The 19,397-nt window shown below is 46.9% G+C and overlaps 1 protein-coding gene across 2 annotated transcripts in view; it reads left to right on the top strand.

Annotated features, from left to right (window-relative positions):
• The window catches only part of LOC307136849 (uncharacterized protein), a 30,001-nt gene extending 11,314 nt beyond the window's left edge, over positions 1–18,687 (top strand). Inside the window, exons 2-4 of one of the 2 annotated variants that reach the window (XM_079834170.1) lie at positions 10,155–10,274; positions 16,660–16,779; positions 16,959–18,687. In XM_079834170.1, the coding sequence (XP_079690296.1) occupies positions 10,217–10,274; positions 16,660–16,779; positions 16,959–17,686 (906 nt within the window). In that variant the 5' untranslated portion in view covers positions 10,155–10,216 and the 3' untranslated portion in view covers positions 17,687–18,687. Of the gene's footprint in view, positions 1–10,154; positions 10,275–10,441; positions 11,383–16,659; positions 16,780–16,958 lie in introns of those variants that run through there. The other variant, XR_013817843.1, reaches the window with a different exon arrangement.
• Positions 18,688–19,397: the final 710 nt, after the last annotated feature.

The following is a 19,397-nucleotide window of genomic DNA, read 5'->3' as shown; positions in this document are numbered from 1 at the left end:
TATCTCTATTCTCTTGGGAATGTTTGTTTGTCTTCAGCACCGGCTGGTTTTGCTCAGTCCCGCTCTCGCGCTCCACTTTTGAAATCTCCACACGAACGATTATCCTCCAGCGCATTTTGCACATGCGTATACAGTTTTTTGGACGTAGGACTTATTCATCCAACACGGATTTTTCACTTCGACTTCATAGATTGACTGAGCACAATTAAATATATTTGGTGAATATACAATTTTAATTTTGAGTGAAGACCTTAAGCTATGAGGGTACAATGCATCTTTTTGCACGGGGATAATTATTTGGAAGTCATTTATTAAACTCTATTAAACTATAATTTTACTGTTATAAAAAACTTTGTGAGAATTAGTAGAACTGAAGGTTTTAGAATAAACACGAAACACACGTGATCGCTGCTCGTGCTATTCGGGACAAAACAGCACTCAGAATTATTGTAAATATGAGTTTCCTTAGTAAAATTACACATGAATGCTATGGAAGGAACTCATAATCACGACTCATTAACATAAACATAATAAGCATCTAAAATTGGAGCATTTTGACCTCCCCCAATTTCCAACAATCCTCATCATGCCTTTATGTAATTTGAACAAATTCATCTCTCAGATGATGTGACTATATTGCAAGGAATTTTTGATCTTTTGATTTATCAGAATATCAAACTATTTACATGAAAGTGATGGATCTGAACATTAACTTTTGTTTATTTAGGAAACTCCGGACAACCCTTTTTCGTATGATACTGTAGATTAGATAATTGGGTGAATCTCTGTTGATCACAGCTGAACAACTTTTTTTGTCTGAACGATGATTTTTGAGAGCGCATTTATATGTGAAACTCTTTCCACACTCAGAGCATGTGAAAGATTCTTTGACTCGAGTTTTTCCAGCACTTTTATCTTCAGTCTCTGAACTGATGTTTCCATCTTCATTTGTGAAAGGAGGTCTTGGAAACTCATGTTTCAACGCATTCACATCCATAGGACCTAAAATTAAATCCCCATAATTAGAGGACAAATTAGAAACTAAATTAAATATGATAACATTTTAGTTGTCAGTACCAATACCAGTAAATAAATTAAATTAGTTAATTATTAATGCTATTAATTATTATTAAAAAATAAAAATACATTAAAGGGGCTATATGCAACTTTTTCCCCAAAATAAACGTAACAATAGCCTTTTTATTTTACCATTTATGACTCAAACATCTCCTGATGAGCATACTGACACCTTGTCCGCTCACAGTGGGTGCACCTATAAGTCTGTATCCTATTTTTCCTATTTTCTGGCGGGTCGTCTTTTCCCGCGCTGTCTGCGGATGTGACGTCACCACCGCTGCGAGAACGAGCAGAAAATGAGAGCAGTTCTGTTTTTTGGCCACAGGTGTCAGTCGCGAGTTTAAATTTCAGAAAAACGCATATAGCCCCTTTAAAGTGGTGATGAATTGAGAAATCGTCTCGGGTTATGACTATAACCCTTGTTCCCCGAGAAGGGAACGAGACACTGCGTCGTCGAGTGACAACACTCTGGGAACGCCCACAGCGTTACGCATCTGAAGCCTGAATGAAATCAAGCCAATCTGATTGGTGTTGCGTCGTGACGTAGTAGATGACGGCATACCCGGAAGATACAAAAAGGAAGCTGATGCAAACACACACTAGCTCTTTTGCGATGAAGCAAACGCTCTAGCCGTGATAGGTGTGGCGACGAGACGCAGTGTCTCGTTCCCTTCTCGGGGAACAAGGGTTATAGTCATAACCCGAGACGTTCCCCTTCGAGGGAACTCGCACTGCGTCGTCGAGTGACAACACTCTGGGAACGTTAATACCCACTAGGCCACACCAAATCACCCCACGTCCCAGTGTGAAGCTGGGTACCCAGGCACACTTAGGACGCAAGAACTCGAGCACCAGGCGTCACCGGGAGGTGCAGACTGTAGAATCTTATGAAGGTGTGCGGGGTGGCCCACCCGGCCGCCTCGCATACCTCTTGAAGCGAGACGCAGAAAGGAGGGCCACTCAGGAAGCCATGCTCCTGGTGGAATGGGCCCTCACGGCCATGGGTGAAGGCAAATTGCGCACCCTATAAGCCGTGGCTATAGCCTGGACGATCCAGTTACTGATCGTCTGAGTTGACGCAGGCAGCCCCTTCTTGGGTGAGCCAAAGCACACCAACAATTGTCTGACCTTCTCCAATGGGCAGACTTCTCTAAATAGATACTCAAAGCTCTGACCGGGCAGAGCAGATGAAGTCTCCCCTCTTCCGCCGTCAGGTGGGGAGGGGGATGGAAAGCCTGAAGAACCAGAGACCGGGCTCCCTGAGATGGAACCTTGGGAATGTAACCCGGTCTAGGGTGAAGGATGGCCCTTACTCTGCCGGGGGCAAACTCCAAGCAGGTTGGCGTGACCGCCAAGGCCTGGAGATCTCCCACTCTCCTCAGAGAGGTAATGGCGAGTAGAAAGGCCACCTTCAGGGTCAGGTTCTTAGGCTCAGCCAGCTCCAGTGGCTCGAAGGGGGCCTCAGCCAGCCCTTCCAGAACCACCGCCAGGTCCCAGGTTGGGACTCTGGAGCGAGCCGCAGGCCTCATCCTCCGAGCCCCACGGAGGAACTGTACAACCAGGTGGTGCTTCCCCAAGGGTCCATCACCTAGAGGTGCGTGGAAAGCCCCAAGGGCAGCCACGTACACCTTCAGGGTGGACGGGGTAAGACCAGCGGAGAAGCGTTCTTGGAGGAACTCCAGCACTGAAGCCACTGGGCAGTTAACTGGATCCACCTCACGCTTTCTACATCAAGTGGAAAATACATTCCACTTGAGGCTGTACAGTCTCCTGGTAAAAGGAGCCCTGGAGCTGAGTAAGTTCTCGACCACTTCTGCTGACAGGCCCGCCTCTAGGTACCGAGCCCCCTCAGGGGCCAGACCCAGAGGCTCCAAAACTCTGGCCGGGGGTGAAATATTGTGCCCCCTGCCTGAGAGAGCAGATCCCTCCTCAGAGGAACCTGCCACGGAGAGCCGTCTACCAGAGCTATGATGTCCGAGAACCATACTCGAGTGGGCCACCGGGGTGCTACTAAGAGCAGGCTGATGCCCTCCCGGCGGACCTGCTCCAGAACTCCCGGGAGCAGAGCGATCGGGGGAATGCGTACAGACGCAGCCTCGGCCTCGTCTGCATCATGGCGTCCAGCCCTAACGGAGCTGGATGCCTGAGAGAGAACCACAGTGGACAGTGGGACGTCTCTCGAGACGCGAACAGGTCCACTTCCACTGGGCCAATCTCTCGCACATGGCCTCCACCACCTCTGGGTGGAGTCGCCACTCCCCGGGCCTCAGCCCCTGCCTCGACAGGATGTCTGCTCCCTGATTTTGGTCCCCGGGAATGTACATCGCCCTGAGGGACGATAACTTCCCCTGGGACCATAGGAGGATTTGATGCGCCAGTCTGCATAGAGGGCGCGACCTCAAACCCCCCTGGTGATTGAGATACGCGACAACCGAAGTGTTGTCTGAGCGTATCAGGACATGGTGGCCGTGGAGGTCCGGGTAAAAAGCTCCTCAGAGCTTTGTAGACCGCCAGCATCTCCAGGCAGTTGATGTGCCCTGAGGAAATGCCGGGTCTCCCACAGACCTCTCGCAAAACGGCCTTCCATGACCACGCCCCAACCAGTGAGGGAAGCATCTGTTGAAGCGGCTCTCCGGCAACATGATGCTCCCAGCACTGGTCCTTGGGACCGGAACCAAGGTTTCCGCCATATGACGAGGGAACGAAGGCATTTGCCTCGTCTGCTGATCATATGAAACGGATTTCCCCTCGGGGAAAACCCCCTGGCCCTCAGCCACCAATGTAGGGGTCTCATGTGCAGCAGGTCAAAAGGTATCACCTTGGACGCTGCTGCCCTGAGCCCCAGCAGTCTCTGAAACTGCTTCACAGTGAGGCTGCGGCCCGGCTTTACTCAGGAGATCATCACCAGTATGGACTCCACGCGTGCGGGGGACATTTGTGCCCGCATCGACGTGGAGTCCCATACAACCCCCAGGAACGTAGTCCACTGGGAGGGCGTCAACACGCTCTTCTTCGTGTTGAGTCTCAGCCCCAAGCATCTGATGTGGGCCAGAACGACATCTCGATGCCGAACCACCACCGCGAGGGGAGAGTGCCAGGCCGAAGGGAAGAACCCGATATTGGTACGCTTCGCCCCCGAAAGCGAACCTCAGGAACTTCCTGTGACATGGAAGGATGGAATATGGAAGTATGCGTCCTTTAGATCTATCGTGACGAACCAGTCCTCGGACTGGATCTGACTCACGATGGCTGAAATTATGAGCATCTTGAACCTGAATCTCCTCAGAGACCGATTCAAGAGCCTGAGATCTATTATCGGACGCAACCCACCATCCTTCCTTGGAACTATGAAGTACCGGCTGTAGAACCCGGAGTCCCTGTCCGCCAAAGGAACCCGCTCTATGGCTTCCTTGGCTAACAGGGCTTGTACTTCTTGTTCCATAACCCGAACCTGCTCTGGGCCGACCACAGTCCGGACCACCCCGTTGAAACTCGGGGGAGGAGAACCGAACTGCAGCCTTTAACCCAGCTCTACAGTCTGCAGGACCCATGTAGATACACTCGGAAGGCATGACCATGCGCCAAGATAATCTACTAAGGGAACCAGCCTCTCGAGGCTGGCCTCGGGTGTCAACCGAAACTCGTTCCCGACCCCCCTGAAGCGGCTAACCGGCAGGGAGCGGTCGAGAACGATTTTCGGTGGGCGCACACGTTCGCTGCCCAGTCGCAAGTCCCCTTGGAGGCGACGAAGGCAGCGTGTGTGCGCGGGAAATCAGTGAGGCCCGAAGCGTCTTTGACGGCGGGAACACAGCACTGATTTCCCGAGAGCTCCTGGGGGAAAACGACCTCGGTCGCTCCTACCCGGGAGAGGGGGCTGGCCAGCAGGGGCCTCATCTAAGAGAGCAGCTCGACAGGGCCGCAACACTAGGGCGGACACTGCGCCTAGCAACCGCCTGAAACTGATGTGTCCCGCAGGCCACCAGGCGGCGAGAACGACATCAACTTCAGGAGGGCTCCCTCTTAGATGAATATCCAGACAAGTCAAACACACTTGGGTGACAGACCGATTAAAGTATCTAACTTATAAAAGTCAGATAACATGACACTCAATTCCTCAGAATTAAATGTCATCATAATCACCCAACCCGTGCAACCTAGTCTGAATAACAGGCTGAATAAAAAATACATCTAACTCCTCACGTTAGATAATACTTTAATTTAATTCCTCAGAATTAAATGCAGCCATAATATGGTCTGAATGATAGGCTGAATATCTAACTCCTCAAAGTCAGATCCTATATTATTTAATTCCTCAGAATTAAATACAGCCCAAATCATCAGACGATACTGTTTTATTGTATTTATATGGCTCGTAACCATACGTTGCCTCAGCAACGTGGCTCGAGCCGTTATAATACAATTGGCTTTCATTCCTCGGAATAAAAGTCAAACAGGCGCGAGGCTGAAACACCCGAAAAGCGCACGGTAGTACGCGTCGAGATATTTCTCAATGAAAACAGCCAGCACCCTCAGGCGGTGACCGCATGCCTCGCACCCAACAGTATCCACAATACAGTGAAACATGGTCAGAAATGACACCAGACGATACTGCTTTATTGTATTTATACGGACTCGTAAACCACACGTTGCCTCAGCAACGTGGCTCGAGCCCTTATAATACAATTGGCTTTCATCCCTCTGGAAAAAAAGCCAAACAGGCGCGAGGCTGAAACACCCGAAAAGCGTACGGCAGTACGCGTCGAGATATTTCTCAATGAAAACAGCCAGCACCCTCAGGTGCTGACCGCATGCCTCGCACCCAACAGTATCACATTTCACCGTATCACGTTGTATCACTTTACTAGCAGACTCGAACCTACGCGCTGCCTTTTTTTTTTTTTTTTTTTGGCAACGCGAGATTGAATCTTGCATAGGAAATGGCGAGCCTCGATACGGAGCACGTCTAATTCCTCAGAATCAGACAGCTCACGCATCGGGTCCTCCACCCCGGGGGAAGAAGCCGCAGCGCGGGCTTCCACACGGGGAAGGAGAACAATGGAACTGTCAAACAGGGAAGGAGAAGATGCCTCAGCACCCTCTCAAGTTCCCCTGACAGCCCATCTGCGAGTCCCATGATTGATCAACCGTGCTGTCTTTTTTTTTTTTTTTTTGACAGACACTGGACCAGCCACGGGGTTCGCGAGCCCTGCTTGTGAACAACGTTGGTAGACAAACAACACAGAGCACTTCGCTGAAGAGCAAAAAAGCTAGTGTGTGTTTGCATCAGCTTCCTTTTTGTATCTTCCGGGTATGCCGTCATCTACTACGTCACGACGCAACACCAATCAGATTGGCTTGATTTCATTCAGGCTTCAGATGCGTAACGCTGTGGCCGTTCCCAGAGTGTTGTCACTCAACGACGCAGTGCGAGTTCCCTTGAAGGGGAACAACTTTCCTTTGAGCCTTTAATATATAAAAGTTAATCGTGATATAAGAATATCCTGTAAGTTTCAGAACTGAACTTTTATTGACACCAGGCCCAGAAAACGATCAATCTCAGAATATGTCGACCACTGACGTCATCTTATGCTGAAACGCTACCTCAACAGATAAATATGTACGCCTGATTCTGTAGCCCCGCCCACCGACTCGTGGAGCTAAACGGATATGAGCAATAAACATGCAGAAGATAGCAAGATATTGCGCTGTGCCTGGTTGTGGAAGAACACAGTCGCTGCATAAGCTTCCTTCGGATTCTAATATTAGGAATGTGTGGTTGATTTATTTTTAATGAACATCCAGCTCACATGCGTAAAACATTGCATTATGGGAATTTATTATGTTCATTTTAGACCCGATGGAAGTGAATGAAGACAAACAGCATCAGATTAAAAAACCTCATCTCAAAAATGAAGATGGAAACAGTTGTTTCAAAGACCGAAGATAATTTCACACAGAAGCAAGCTGGAAAATCTGAAGTCAAAGGATCTTTCACCTGCTCTCAGTGTGGAAAGAGTTTCTCACTACTGCAACATTTAAAAGTGCATGAGCGCATTCATACTGGTGCGAGACCTTATATGTGCTTTGACTGTGAGAAGACCTTCAGTACATCAGGCACATTACAAAGACACCAGAGAGTTCACACGGGAGAGAAACTGTACAAATGCTCACACTGTGGGAAGAGTTTCTCTCAGTCAGGGTCATTGAAAGATCATGAGAGAATTCACACTGGAGAGAAACTGTACAAGTGCTCTTCATGTGGGAAGAGTTTCACCTACTCCTTTAATCTACAGAGACATAAAAAAAGCATTGCCCGAAGGTGTCTAAGTGATCAAAGTTCATGTTCTGATCCATAGCTTACATCCATAATATAGTTTGATTTTCTCATGATTTCTACGCAATATGGACAATTTGACTTGAGTGATTTTCAAGTCTGGACAAGTTTATACAGCGGTAGCCAAAAATATTAGAACACCTGACAGATCTGAAGATATTGACCTTTTTTTCCTTAAAAACATGATTTCATTTCATAATGTTCATGAGATGCACAGATGGTTGCTCTGGCCATCAAATATCAGATGAAGTGAGTTGTACTGTTTTTATCCACTTTTAACTTTAATATTTGGTGTGTCCGGCTTCTGCAGCGATTACAGCAGCACATCTCTCCGGCATAGTGTCAATATAAAGAATTGAAAGAATGTTTCAGGTCATTGTCCTCATGGAAAATAAATCCAGGCCCAATAAGACGACTCCCAGATGCCAAGTGTTCTAATAACTTTGGACAACACTGGAAGAAAAATATTTGTTTGCCTATTCTGTTTTCCTCTATTCCTAAATACATTTTTCATATAAGCAGGGTGTTTTTATTGCATCAGCCAAAAGGTCTGAGCTGGCCTGAATCTTTTATATTTGTTTAATTTACATTAAAGTAATAGAACGTGTCTTGCTAGGCCAAGAGTCAATTAAATATACTCTTCTTCCAGAACTGTTAAACTATCAATTCTTCAATTCCCACAGCAGTTCAAAGAGAAGCTGAAAGAATATTGATGAGGGTTGATCGCTGTAACCAGACATCGATTAAACGTGTGAATGTGTGCAAATTAGAGACAAAGTCGTTTGCAAATCAGGGGCTGTATTCACAAAACATTTTATATGAGCACTAAGAGTTCTTCTAAGTGGCAGTAAAAGTTCTTAAAAGCTGTAATACATCAAATCTGTTCTGAAGGTCCATATAAAGTGCTGGAGTGATCATGTATTTTAGGCTAAAGTGTAAGTTAGCATCACTCTGGTTCCCTCCACAAAAAGCCAATAGGAGTTTTCCAATGGCTTTTGTATTATTGCAGAAAATAATCTGGCCAACATAAGTTTATGATTCTTACACATTTTGTTCATCATTGGCTTTAGATGAATGTCACCCATTTAGCTTCCAAATTACTATTATTTTATTGTCTTTATCATACTTTAAGCAGAATTTGTGTGGTTTTTGTGTGGCTCAATAAATCTCACAAGTTTCTATATCCTCCTGGCACACAGGAATAGACTTTTGTCCTCTAGTAGACATTATATTTTAGTGAATTTCTCTGACAACATGTCACAGTTTGGTCTGGATGTCCCATAAAGAGCACATTCAGAGCTTCAGAGATACCAAATGTTTGGAGGTTTCACTATGACAACAACTTCTCCTTGGTCTTTAAACATTTCTGATCAAATTTAGCACGCTTATGGAAATATGATAATATTTTGTAATTATTATGTTATGGGGTTTCAAATCAGAATATGACTCTCTGTTACGAAACAGGGCATTGATTTTCTTCTGTAGAGACACCAGGGGCACGTTCAAAGCTCAAACCGGTGTGCAACGTTTTGCTATGGTTTCCGGTTGAACGTCATGTTTCCTGGAAACGGTGTGCAATGGGTTTGAGATGCGTTTTATCTCGTTTGGTGGGTGTGTCAAAAATGTCAGCCCAATCAGCAGCACACGTATATAAAACACGCGTATGTATAAGCAACAATTGAAGATATTAGAAGACATGATTGTCGTAAAAAAAAATAATAATTATACAGTATATATATATCAACATGATGATGTATTTATTTATATTTTTAGCTTCATTGCAAGGCAAATTTCATATATGGTAATTAAAGGGTTAGTTCACCCAAAAATGAAAATTCTGTCATTAATTACTCACCCTCATGTCGTTCGAGACCCTTAAGACCTCCGTTCATATTCGGAACACAAATGAAGATATTTTTGTTGAAAGCTGATGGCTGAGAAAGGCTTCAGATAGGCGTCCATTGGCATTCAGTACACTTATACTCCCAAGACGATAAAAGGCACTTAAAATGTCGTTACAAAGTCCATCTCGCCACAGTGACTCTACAATAATCTTACGATGCGACGACAATAGTTTTTGTGCGCAAAAAAAAAACAAAATAACACCTTTTTCCAACTTGTTACTGCCTTCCATGTGTGCCTCCACGACGCATGCGCGAGAATATGACGCAGATCCGGCGTTCGGACAGATGACCCAGAAGCGATTTGTAACTTTGTAACGACATTTTAAGTGCCTTTTATCGGTCTTGGGAGTATAAGTGTACTGAATGCCAATGGAGGCCTGTCTGAAGCCTTTCTCAGCCTCCAGCTTTCAACAAAAATATCTTAATTTGTGTTCCGAATATGAACGGATGTCTTACGGGTGTCGAACGACATGAGGGTGAGTAATTAATGACAGAATTTTCATTTTTGGGTGAACTAACCCTTTAAGTGCTTTACATAAAAATGAGAAAGAAAATACAAGCTATTAAAAAAGTAAGAACTAGAAATAAAATTAAATAAAATTAGAATCGATTATCAGGAGATAATAAAAGGTTCATTAAATGGGATTTGGATGTTGTCTTTTATTCTGGACGACAAGGGCAGAGATTGCATGTATTTTGTAGTATTAAACACGTGTTTATATCATGATCATCTGCTAAATGAGCAACAGCGACCACAATTCACACCTTCAGTCAGTGAAGCCGCTCCCACAGCCGTTCATGAGAGTTTAAATGCTGGGAATATTCCCATCTTCCCACAGGAGAAGAAGAAGCAAGCAGGAGGAATTACTCCAGGAGAAACTACAGACATACTATTGTAAATATGGAGTTTGAGGAAGAACCCTGCAGAATAAAAGATGAAGAAACAGAGGAACAAATAGGTTGGTGTTTTCCTTCATTCTCTTTAATGAGGAACATTAAGATGAAAACTGACACAAATCAATACATCTAAAACTATTCTAGTATTAATCTAGATTTGTGAAATATTTATTTTTTTTTCTCATTTATCCTTTTATTGAATTATGGGAATTTAATATATTAATTTTAGACCTGATGGAAGTGAATGAAGACAAACAGCATCAGTTTCAAAACCCTCATCTCAAAAATGAAGATGGAGATGCTGTCGATTCAAAGACTGAAGAGAATTTCACACAAAAACAAGCTGGAAAATCTGGAGTCAAAGGATCTTTCACCTGCTCTGAGTGTGGAAAGAGTTTCATATATAAATCACACCTTAACAGACACATGAGGATTCACACTGGAGAAAAACCGTTCACATGCTCTCAGTGTGGAAAGAGTTTCGCTCACAAAAGCTCTCTCGATGATCATCTGCGCTGTCACTCTGGAGTGAGATCATTCAGCTGTGATCAGTGTGAGAAAACATTTGTTGTGGCATCAAACTTAAGACAACACCTTAAAATTCATGCTGCTGTGAAGCCTCACTTTTGTTCTTTTTGTGGAAAGAGTTTTTCACTCCTGGAGCATTTAAAAGTGCATGAGCGTGTTCATACTGGTGTGAGACCTTATGTGTGCTTTGACTGTGAGAAGATCTTCAGTTCCTCCAGCAACTTAAATAAACACCAGACAGTTCACACTGGAGAGAAACCGTATAAGTGCTCTTCATGTGGGAAGAGTTTCACCCGATTATCTAGTCTACGGACTCATGAGAAAAAGCATTGCCCAAAAGTGTCTAAATGAGCAAAGTTCAGATCCATGATTTGTAAATAATTTGATATTCAGATTAAGCAAAAGATAGAATTACCTTTTAATAGAGTAATTTAAGGGAAGTCTGGTTGTTTGACAAGGGGAACCTTTGGGGAAGGATAAATTGTTGAGTATTGTATTCTTAAGACACACAGTATTGATCCTCTGTATTGCACATGTGTAGTAAACACTGAGTGTTACCTGTGTACAAGATGAACTGAGCAGTAAAGAAACAATGTGAAAATGCTCATGTCAGTGTCATCACTCAAGCACTACAGATTAACTAAAAATAAAAGTTAAAACATACTGAAGACTTTATTGAAATCAAGCGTGGTACCGTGATAGGATGCCACTTGTGCAATAAGTGTCAGATGCAGATCCACCACTGGACTCTAGAGCACTGGAGACGTGTTCTCTGGAGTGACCAATCACGCTTCTCAATTCCATAAGGTATTGGATAACGCTGGGAAAGCGTGCCTGTGAAGGCCGCTGCGGAAGCCAAATCATGCCCAGAGGGAGTTACCATGTGGAGAATACACGTATGGGCTGGCCGTGGGCAGCACAACATACGGAAGTCCCAGGGGTGGCCCCGGCCAATTAGAGGAGGGGGACAACACCTTCCTGAGACGGCAGAGGAGACACTGCCGAGGGAAGACACGGGCTCGCCGTAGGGAGCCGTACCGTGGAACAATACACATATGGGACCGCCGTGTGGATCACTACATATGGAACCCAGCCTAACACAAGTTCCACCAATGCATACGAGTGTTAGACCTGGCGTCAAACGCTCCGCCACGTCCGATGCTGCGGGTTGCGGAGGACTCAACAGGGTTCGCAGTTCCGGGGAACTCGACTGGAGCAAAATAAGCGCACGCATCCGTCTACCATAGGGGAGGGAATGGCGCAGCAAGCCGACACTAGAACAGGCACTTCGGTGTTACTGACTATGGGAAGTGAGCACACAGGAAGATACCGGCTCTACACGGAGGCTATAGAATCTAGCGAACGTGTTAGGTGTCGCCCAGCCCGCAGCTCTACAGATATCTGTCAGCGAGGCGCCACGAGCCAGCGCCCAGGAAGAAACAACACCCCTAGTGGAGTGGGCTCTTAACCCGAGCGGGCAGGGCACGTCTTGGGACTCATAAGCCAAGACGATGGCATCCACTATCCAGTGGGCCATCCTCTGCTTGGAGACAGCCTTTCCCTTCTGCTGTTCTCCGTAACAGACGAAGAGCTGCTCTGAGGTCCTGAAGCTTTGCGTTCTGTCCACGTAAGTCCGGAGAGCACAGACGGGACAGAGAAAAGCTAGGGCTGGGTCTGCCTCCTCCGAAGGCAGCGCTTGCAGGCTCACCACTTGATCCCTGAAGGGAGTAGTGGGAACCTTGGGCACGTATCCAGGCCGGGGTCTCATGATCACATGAGAGTTACCGGGCCCGAATTCCAGGCACGATTCATCGACCGAAAATGCCTGCAGGTCCCCTACCCTCTTGATGGAGGCCAACGCAGTCAGGAGTATTGTCTTTAACGACAAGATTTTCAACTCAGCTGACTGCAAAGGCTCAAAGGGCGCTCTCTGTAGTGCAGTTAGCACCAGAGTTAAGTCCCAAGAGGGTATGGAGGGAGGGCGAGGCGGATTTAGTCTCCTCGCCCCCCTCAGGAACCTGACGATCAGATCGTGCTTACCTAGAGATTTTCCATCTACTAGCTCATGATTAGCGGCGATAGCGGCAACATAGACTTTGAGGGTGGAGGGAGACAGCATTCGCTCCAACCCATCTTGTAGAAAGGAAAGCACAGACCTGATCGAACATCTTCGGGGGTCTTCTCGGCGAGAAGAGCACCAATCGACGAACAGGTTCCACTTCAACGCATAGAGGCGCCTCGTAGATGGGGCTCTAGCGGAAGTGCTGGTGTCAACTACCGCTTGCGGTAGGTCACCTAGAACCTCCGCGTCCCGTCCAGGGACCAGACATGGAGTTTCCAGAGGTCTGGACGCGGGTGCCATAGGGTGCCCCGTCTCTGAGTCAGGAGGTCCTTCCTCAGAGGAATGGGCCAGGGAGGTGCTGTCACGAGGAGCACTAGTTCTGGGAACCAAGTCCGGTTGGGCCAATACGGAGTGACCAACAGGACTTGCTCCTCGTCCTCCCTGACTTTGCACAGTGTCTGTGCAAGAAGGCTCACTGGGGCAAACGCATACTTGCGTTCTTCCCGGGGCCAGCTGTGGGCCAGGGCATCCGACCCGAGGGTTCCCTCGGTCAAGGAATAAAACCACTGACAGTGGGTCGTCTCTGGAGAGGCAAACAGGTCTACCTGTGCGGCCCCGAAACGACTCCAGATCAGCTGGACCGCCTGGGGATGGAGTCGCCACTCTCCCGGAAGCACCGGCTGACGTGACAGCTCGTCGGCGGCACGATTGAGCAGGCCCGGAATGTGAATGGCACGAAGCGACCTCAGATGCTTCTGACTCCATAAGGGGAGATGGCGGGCGAGTTGTGACATGCGACGGGAGTGTAGACCACCCTGTTTGTTGACATACGCAACGGTCACAGTGTTGTCCGTACGGACCAGAACGTGCTTGCCTCTGAGCGGAACTTTGAAGCGGCTGAGTGCAAGATGAACTGCTAACAACTCGAGGCAATTGATATGCCATTGCAGTTGAGGCCCCGTCCACAGACCCGAAACTGCAAGCCCGTTGTACGTGGCACCCCAGCCGGTGGATGAGGCATCCGTGGAGACAACAGAATGCCTGGACACTTGTTCTAGGGGAATTCCTGCCCGTAGAAACGAAGGGTCCGACCACGGGCTGAAGGTTGGCGGCACCTTGGAGTCACTTGGAGGGACTGCTGCGCCACGCCCATCTCAGGACTCTGCCGTGTAGCCAGTGCTGAATCGGTCTCATATGAAGCAATCCCAGTGGCGTTACTGCGGCTGTGGATGCCATATGCCCCAGGAGCCTCTGAAAGTGTTCAGTGGTGCCGCTGTCCTGCCTCTGAACGAATTCAGGCAGTTCAACACTGACTGGACGCGCTCCTCTGTGAGGCGCGCTGTCATGGCGACAGAGTCTATCTCCATACCAAGAAAAGAGATCCTCTGTGTGGGACAGAGTTTGCTCTTCTCCCAGTTGACCCGAAGTCCCAACTGGCTGAGTTGACTGAGCACCTTGTCCCTGTGTTCGCACAACTGCTCTCGCAACTGGGCAAGGATCAGCCAGTCAGCGAGGTAGTTGAGAATGCGAACACCATGCTCTCTCATGGGAGCAATGGCCGCCTCTGCAACCTTCGTAAAGACGCGGGGCGACAGGGACAGGCCGAAGGGCAAGACGCGGTACTGACATGCCCGTCCCTCGAACGCGAAGCGCAGAAAGGGCCGGTGTCGAGGGGAATCGAGACATGAAAGTACGCGTCCTTCAGGTCGATCGCTGCAAACCAATCTTAGGGACGGACGCACCTGAAGATGCGCTTCTGCGTTAGCATTCTGAACGGCAGCCTGTGAAGGGACAGGTTCAGGAATCGCAGGTCCAAGATCGGCCGTAACCCGCCGCCTTTCTTGGGTACAATGAAGTACGGGCTGTAGAACCCGGACCTCCTATCGGCTGAAGGGACCAGCTCCATCGCGTCCTTCACCAATAGGACTGCGATCTCCGCCCGGAGCACGGGGCGTTCTCCTTCGCTACTGGGAAGTGAACGCCCCCAAACTTAGGGGGACGCCGGGCGAACTGAATCGCATAGCCGAGTCTGATGGTACGGCCCCGAGACAGGCTGGGAAGCGCTAGCCAGGCTCCCAGACACCGAGCAAGGGGATTAACCACAGACGTACCCGCAGCGGCGCAGTAACGCGGAATGCAGGGATCTGACTCGGACGGCATGGGAGCGGCCCGAAGTGGGATCTGAGTGTGCTGTGCAACACTTACCTGCGTCCGCGGAGGGGGCGTGCGAGTGTGGGGAGGCCGCTTGAGTGCGTTCCCACAGCCGGCGCCCCCTGCTGGCGAAGGGAGAGGCGTCTGAGGGTGGCGAGGCATGGGAGCGTCGACCACCGCCAAGCGCTCCCAAATGAAGGAGGGGCTGAGCGTGGCAAGGCTTTGTGGCGTTGCGCACGGTCTGCCTCACCTCCTTCCTCAGCGGGAAACAAGAGTGGCGAGGCATAGCGTCGCGCACTGTTGTCCACGCACCGCTGAGAAGAGGGGAATGAGAGTGGCGAGGCTTTGTAGCGTCACACACTGCCATTCTCGCCCTCTTGTGGGGAGGGGAATGAAAGCGGCGAGGCTTTGTAGCGTCACACGCTGCCATTCCTGAACTCCTGAGACCCAGAGGTATTGGAACCGCTCTTATTTTTTTTATTTGGGTACCACTGGCTGTTTTTAACATCAGTGGCGGAACAGAATTACTAATGGTTTTCCACCCGGCCCTCCTCCGGGGAAGAACAGTTCCAGACCGAATCCGGGTCAATGGTGTTTCTGGACCAGGGTGGACATCGTCTAGCCAAGGGCCAGCGCTGTGCGCAGCTCAACCTCGGCTCAGAACTACCCTTGTGCACTAAGCAGGGCGGGGGTGGCCTGCCAGTGGCACTGCCACCCCACCGATGAGGGTAGTGAGAGAGAGGAAAACTTTATACAGATTATGGCCCTATTGGTGTTCCATATTTTGGCACCAATAGTTCCACAATGCCAAAGCCTTCCAATGCACATCCGAGAAAAGGCAAGGGGCAGGCAAGGCGATTTATGCGTTGCACTATGCCTCAGCCACCCTGGAAAGCATGGCTGTCAAGTATGAATCTGATTCAGCAAGAGCGCCCACTATTACGGTGGGAATCTCGGCAGCATCTTCATTTTCAAAACATAACAGCCTTCTCTCCGATGCAGCGATTGACATCTGTCCTCTGCTAGAGCCCCAAATGAAACACTAGGTCCCCTTTTAAGGACCAGCAATCCCATCTGTAAGCTACCAGCAGACATGTGAGATAGTGAGTGATCCCTGAAGTGATCCCAATTCGTCGGTACGTCCGACGTACGTCGAACGTGACCGACTGAAAGGGAACTACAATTCCCATTATATTTAATTCTTATATAAGCTTACTATAATTAAAAATGCCTTTGTAGCCCCCTGCAGTTTCACACTATGTTATATGCAGTACCACAGTGAACCCTGAATGGGCTGCTATATGAACCCTGCAAAACTATGATGGTGACATAAACCAGCCTGGAATCTATGCCAGCTTATGTTGATTTTTCAGCAGGGTTGTGTTTAATGTGGGTTGGAGTTGCACTGACCAGGGCTGTGTTTCTCAAAACCAGTTTTTAATCAGTCTATTGCAAATCATAAATCATGATAGAGAAACTCAAAAATCAACCAGGAGAGTTGGAAGCTAAAACTTAAATCATGAATATAGTTTTAAATTACTATTTGAACAAACATTTGCACCTGGATAATTGAGAGTGATTGTAAGTGTGATGATCATCTGCTAAATGAGCATCAGCAACCACAATTCACACCTTCAGTCAGTGAAGCCGCTCCCACAGCCGTTCATGAGAGTTTAAATGCTGGGAATATTCCCATCTTCCCACAGGAGAAGAAGAAGCAAGCAGGAGGAATTACTCCAGGAGAAACTACAGACATACTATTGTAAAGATGGAATTTGAGGAAGAACCCTGCAGAATAAAAGATGAAGAGACAGAGGAACAAATAGGTTGGTGTTTTCCTTCATTCTCTTTAATGAGGAACATTAAGATGAAAACTGACATATAACAATACATCTAAAACTAGACTCTAGTATTAAACTATATTTGTGCAAAATTGAGATTTTAAACAGTATCTATTTTTGTTCCTCATGTATTGAATTATGGGAATTTAATATGTTCATTTTAGACCCGATGGAAGTGAATGAAGACATACAGCATCAGTTTCAAAAACATAATCTCAAAAATGAAGATGCAGTCGATTCAAAGACTGAAGAGAATTTCACACAGAAACAAGCTGGAAAATCTGAAGTCAAAGGATCTTTCACCTGCTCTGAGTGTGGAAAGAGTTTCACATATAAATCACACCTTAACAGACACATGAGGATTCACACTGGAGAGAAACCGTTCACATGCTCTCAGTGTGGAGAGAGTTTCACTCGGAAAAGCTCTCTCGATGATCATCTGCGCCGTCACTCTGGAGCAAGATCATTCAGCTGTGATCAGTGTGACAAAACATTTGTTTTGGAAGCAGAATTAAGAAAACACCTTAAAGTTCATGCTGGTGTGAAGCCTCACGTTTGTTCTTTTTGTGGAAAGAGTTTTTCACAACTGAAACATTTAAAAGTGCATGAGCGTATTCATACTGGTGCGAGACCTTATATGTGCTTTGACTGTGAGAAGACCTTCAGTACATCAGGTGACTTACAAAGACACCAGAGAGTTCACACTGGAGAGAAACCGTACAAGTGCTCACACTGTGGGAAGAGTTTCTCTCAGTCAGGACACCTGAAAGCTCATGAGAGAGTTCACACTGGAGAGAAGCCACACCAGTGCTCTTCATGTGGGATGAGTTTCACCGGCTCCTTTAATCTACGGACTCATGAGAAAAAGCATTGCCCGAAGGTGTCTAAGTGATCATGGTTTCAACGCAATATTGACAGTTTGATTTGAGTGATTTTCAAGTCTGGACAAGTTTATACAGCGGTGGCCAAGAATATTAGAACACCTGACAGATCTGAAAATATCGACCTTTTTGCCTCCAAAACATGATTTCATTTTATAATGTTCATGAGACGCACAGATGGTTGCTCTGACCATCAAATATCAGATGAAGTGAGTTGTACTGTTTTTATCCACTTTTAACTTTAATATTTGGTGTGTCCGGCTTCTGCAGCGATTACAGCAGCACATCTCTCCGGCATAGTGTCAATATATTTCCTCTGAGAACGTCAACACTAATGTTATCCCATGCCTTCTGCAACTGGAGCCAAAGGCTTTCCTTTGTATGAACAATAGATCAGTACAGTTTATTTTACAACTTACCCAAATGTGCTCGATGGGGTTGAGTTCTGTCAGGTCCATTAAGTCAAGAACACACAACAATAAAAATGATTTGGACATTTTTATTGAATTGCAATCAGTTGATGATTTCTGAATTCAATTTGTTTTTGGCGGTATGGCTCTGTTCAGAGAGTCCTCTGACCTTTCATGAGCACAATGAAATAGCAGTGAATCAGAGGACAGCAGCAGCATTAGGGAACGCTCACACAGTTTAGGACTGGGAGAGCTTAACTATTCCCCCCAAACAAACCACACCTGGCAATCCTCTTGAGATAAACAAGAGGATGGAATTAGACAATTAAAATGCTTAGACATCTTATGAATGAATTACGAATTAGTGAATTACGAATTACGAATTAGATCAGGAGATAAACATTTACTGGCAGTTCCCTTGGATCTTTATTTGTCTCGCCCTATGTATTCTATTTTATTATTTATGTCTTTATTTGTTTTAAATTCCTTAGTATTAATTGGTTTGATATTTCTTATGTCTCTCTGATATTGTGAAGCACTTTGGGCAATTGGAATTGCAGTAAAATGTGCTATATAAATGAATAAAGTTGAAGTTGAAGTTGAAGTAGTGGCAATATGGTTCTGTTCAGATGAGTCTCCTGACCTTTCATGAGCACCATGAAATAGCATTGAGTCAGGGGACAGCAGCAGCATTAGTGGACGCTCACATGAATTAGGACTAGGGGAGCTGAACTACCCCCCCCCCAGACCCCCCCCCCAGACCATACCAGGCAATCCTCCCTAGCTCTTCCAGCTAATTGAAGAGACAGCAGGGATACAAAGCAATTTCATCTATGTGACAACATGACATCATGACTTTGCGTAAACATACACGCCACTTTCTAAAGCCAAATGGCGTGTTATCTGTACGCATTTTGAGCTATCCGCGTGTATGTCTACGTCGTGTGATTCTGCGTGTATGTGTACGCCGAAACGAACATCATCTCCAGGTGTATGTGTACGCCGTGTGATTCTGCGTGTATGTGTACGCCGTGTGATTCCGCGTGTATGTCAACGCCGTGTGATTCCGCGTGTATGTGTACGCCGTGTGATTCCGCGTGTATGTCAACGCTGTGTGATTCCGCGTGAATGTAAATGGATTTATAAACATACTAAATGATGCTTTTTTGAAAATGTAAAAATGCTGAATGTTTCTTGTGATTGGTAGGTTTAGGGGTAGGAGCAGTGTAGGGGGATAGAATGAAACGGCGTTGAAAAACACGCTCAAAAGCGATTATGCGTCTTGATAGCACGCCAAAATGGCATAGCGAAT

Source organism: Gobio gobio (genome assembly GCF_949357685.1).
Source record: "Gobio gobio genome assembly, chromosome: 14".
NCBI classification, from domain to species: Eukaryota; Metazoa; Chordata; class Actinopteri; order Cypriniformes; family Gobionidae; genus Gobio; species Gobio gobio.
The sequence above is the reverse complement of the archived record's forward strand: the minus strand, read 5'-3'. Positions and strand labels throughout refer to the sequence as shown.